Raw genomic sequence first — 3,853 nt, forward strand, 5'->3', positions numbered from 1 at the left:
GGCTGAAAGGGCGAGCATGTTTGGTGGGACGGGGATGCGAACCCGCGACCCGCAGATTGCGAGTCGAGCGTCTTAACCACCTGGCCATGCCGGGCCTGTTCGGTGTGACGGGAATTCGAACCCAACCAACAGGTTAACAACTAATATAATGGTTATTTGCTTTTCACTGTCGGCCCTGTATGTGCGGGATAAGCTAATGGCGAGAGTAATCGTTCCGAGTATTTCTCCGAATAAAAATACACGCTCAGTTTTTTTTTTAAATGTATGATTAGAATCGAAATGTAGGTAATAAATAATAATATAAATTCATTTTGGATGTTGATTTTGATGATCGAAATTTCGATTAATCTGCCCTCTACACTACAATAAGAAGTAGGATCTGCAAAAAAAAAACAAAAAAAACGAACCATAGCCTAACACTGGATACGAAAGACAGCGTCCAAGGTTTTTTTTTTTTTTAAACACTCCTAATATTAAAAAATGTTAGTTTACAAAGATTATTGGAGTTCTGGATGTAAAGTCACATCTTGTACGAGAGGATTTAAATTAAAGTCGAAATATACAAGTTTTACTTCGTTCAACAATCTCACCTGTTGAGCTAGACCAAGAATGATCATCATCATAAAAAAACAGATGGCCCAAAAAGAAGAGATCGTTGTTACGCCACCTAGCGCTAGAGCGGCTGGGAATATTTCTGTGGCAAATCGAAGCACCTGGTATCCACTGGAAGTCGTTTGAGAAAAGGTGGAGTAAAGACATTCTCCAATCACCAGGTTGACTGGGGTAATGTTCATTACGTCCGAGTTGTACTTTGACAGTGGTTGTAAGAACTGAACGGTTTCGGGGTTTTCTGAAATATGAGAAATCAACGGATTTGTTCAAACTCAAGATAATTGTTACTACATAACGCAAGTCTTACCTCACCAGTATACAAAGTTATTTCATTGTTACTACATAACGCAAGTCTTACCTCACCAGCATCCATGACTATTTCATTGTTACTACATAATTTTATTCAGTATACAAAGTTATTTCATTGTTAATTCACGATTCTAAAAAAGAATAAACGTAACGAAGCACGTCTATTATTACAAACCACGTAGAATTACCATTAATATCGTACTGAGACTCTTGAATTGAAATTTACATATTTACATACAACTACGGTGTAAACGCTTTTATTTCTTACCATAGGACGAAGGAACATGGGTTAAATTATTTTCTTTCAGAGCCTGCGCAGCACTTGCAAAGAACAGTGATACAAATATCAAAGTAAAAGTTACTCCGACACCAACCGCCAGGAGGTTTCTGAAAAACAATTTTTTTTTATTAATTCCATCTAATTACGTTTCCATAATTCGTTTATTATTTTTATTCTAGATTTGTCGTACTGGGAATTGTGGGTAAGTTTCCAAATAAGTTTGGAATAACTATTTATAGAAATAATTAATATCTAAAATATGCAAGTTTTATAAAGAAACTGATAACGTTAAGTTTTTGTCTAGTTAAATGGTATATCTAACCTAATATTAACCAGACATACTATGAAAGAAGGTAATACATGTATATAAAATCAGTGGTAAGAAGTAATATTACACGAATTTGTAAAATTCTTTGTTGTTAAGCGCAAAGCTGCGAAATGGGCTACACGTGCTATACTTACTGCAGGTATCAAAACCTTATTTTATATGTATATACACTCACACACATTTAAGTAAGTCTCGAGTTGCCAATGTTCAAAACAACTTTAGACTATAATGCTACAAAATTACGGTTTTAACAGCGAAAGATGGCGAAAAATTAGATACCAATAGGCTTAATACACGTGAGAAAAAAAAAAATCATGTGGACTACAGATTTATATATATATTTTACACACAGAATTACACGTCAAAATATACATCAGATGATATGTTAAATAGTATTTTGTACAACTGTGATTTGCATTCCAGGAAGAGGGGGTTGGCAGACAATTCTTGGTCCACGTGATTTTTTAATCATAAATGTTAGGCCTATTGGTCTGGTGATATATAAATAGTATTTCAGATAAACGTTTATAGGCCTATTGGTCTGGTGATATATAAATAGTATTTCAGATAAACGTTTATAGGCCTATTGGTCTGGTGATATATAAATAGTAATTCAGATAAACGTTTATCTCTCCTCGATCAGTTCAGCTAGGTGGTTCTGGTATTCTGAAGTTTACAAGATTCTTAATCTAAACGTTAAGTTAATAATATTCATACTTACTTCATGACGTTGGAGGTAAACTTGTTGTGACTACACATCTGAAGACAGAGGGCGCCGTACAAGATCCACGTTAAAAATACCTCCCTGGCCGCCAGCAGCCAAGACTGGAAGAAAAAAAAAAAGAATAGTTAATCTTTATGGAATTTTATTTATGATTAACAGTAAGTTAGAAAGTATTTCCATTCAGATCCCTTTACAATAGATTTGCAAGTAAGGCCTAACGAAAAACCTTGACAACGTAAGAGGCATTTAGTACTTTATAACAACAGTGATTGGGAAGTCGATTTTAATAATTTAGAAATTTTTTTCCTTAAGGTTTTCGGTTCATTTACTTATCACTTCTTATTTATAAAAGATAATAATATAATATCTTGTTGCGCATATCGGATATGACGTCAACCGTGTACCTTTATTGCTAACAGAAAAACATCGGATATGACGTCAATCTTTATTGTTCACAGTAAAACAACAATACGAAACTAACTTGTGAAAAGCCATACATACCGTGGAATCCGTAAGTACATCTTTCCATTGAGCATCAAAAAGGGTCGCTATCCCCATTCCCCACTGTTCCATAATTCTAACAGCTACCAGAAACAACAAACTTACTGGTACGAGTACAAACGCATAGACTAACTGGAAAACAATAAAAATGTTGTGCATCAAGACCCATACATTTTTTTTCTCAATTAACGTTTAACATTAATAAGTTAAAACGCCATTACATACTTTTTGTTAAGTCTTTAGTAAAGTATATCAAATTTTAGACATAAGATAAACTGATTTCTACCTCAGAAGGCTTAGAGGTATCGATAGCAGTAAAAACTTGTATAATTATCCGAGTCTTTAGAACCCAACTTAATTCAATACTATCTCTGGGATATTGGATACGTTGAATCGCCTTTTTTTGTGTTTTAAAAGATGGTTATTTCAAAACAAAATAAATATATTTCCATCTCTAAACCAAAAGAGCGCCATCTATTGGTTGATAAAACAGTGAATTAATGTTTGATTATTCTGCTTGTTTTGCTGCTGGGCGCAAAGATGCACAATAGGCAACTATGTTGTGCCCATCGCACGGATCGTGCCCCGAATTTAACTTTTATTAGCCATCAATTTTACCGCTGAGCTACCAGAGGGCTTATAAGGTTATCAAAAATGTTTAATTGTACCGTTATATTATTTATTTATACAACAAAACGCAAAACTTGAGAAAAGAATGATCACGTGTTTATTTATAGCACCCGTTTTTGGATTAACTGTAACCCTCGCTAAATATTGTTTGTTGGAGGTCCACTGATTTACGGAGGTGGGGGGGGGGGGAAGCAGGAGCAAAATGAAAACAAGGGTCCATTTCGACAGCTGTCTGACACACACCCATACACACACACCACAAGTTCGTATTTTATTATAAGTCAATCAGAATTAACAAACAGTCGAGGAAATTGATAAACATTTCCATAAACAAAGCCAAATATGACATACTCTCGGTCCCAACGTCCACTGGACTTTGGGGGGGAACTTCAAGAAATACATGACACTCATCCGTATATTATTAATACCGTTGAAATTAAGTTTCAGAAAAAAAATTTTTTTTTGTCTA

At 34.6% G+C, this 3,853-nt stretch overlaps 1 protein-coding gene across 8 annotated transcripts in view; it reads right to left on the reverse strand.

The window, feature by feature from the left end:
- LOC106465470 (sodium- and chloride-dependent glycine transporter 1-like) overlaps positions 1-3,853 on the reverse strand; it is an 81,544-nt gene that overhangs the window by 9,554 nt on the left and 68,137 nt on the right. For all 8 annotated transcript variants that reach the window (XM_022393377.1, XM_022393372.1, XM_022393374.1 and 5 more), the window contains 4 exons: positions 2,755-2,886; positions 2,251-2,354; positions 1,190-1,308; positions 591-850 (listed from right to left, as the gene is read on the reverse strand). In XM_022393377.1, coding sequence (XP_022249085.1) covers positions 591-850; positions 1,190-1,308; positions 2,251-2,354; positions 2,755-2,886 — 615 coding nt within the window. The remainder of the gene's footprint in view (positions 1-590; positions 851-1,189; positions 1,309-2,250; positions 2,355-2,754; positions 2,887-3,853) is intronic.

Source organism: Limulus polyphemus, unplaced genomic scaffold, assembly GCF_000517525.1.
Source record: "Limulus polyphemus unplaced genomic scaffold, Limulus_polyphemus-2.1.2 Scaffold1954, whole genome shotgun sequence".
NCBI lineage: Eukaryota > Metazoa > Arthropoda > Merostomata > Xiphosura > Limulidae > Limulus > Limulus polyphemus.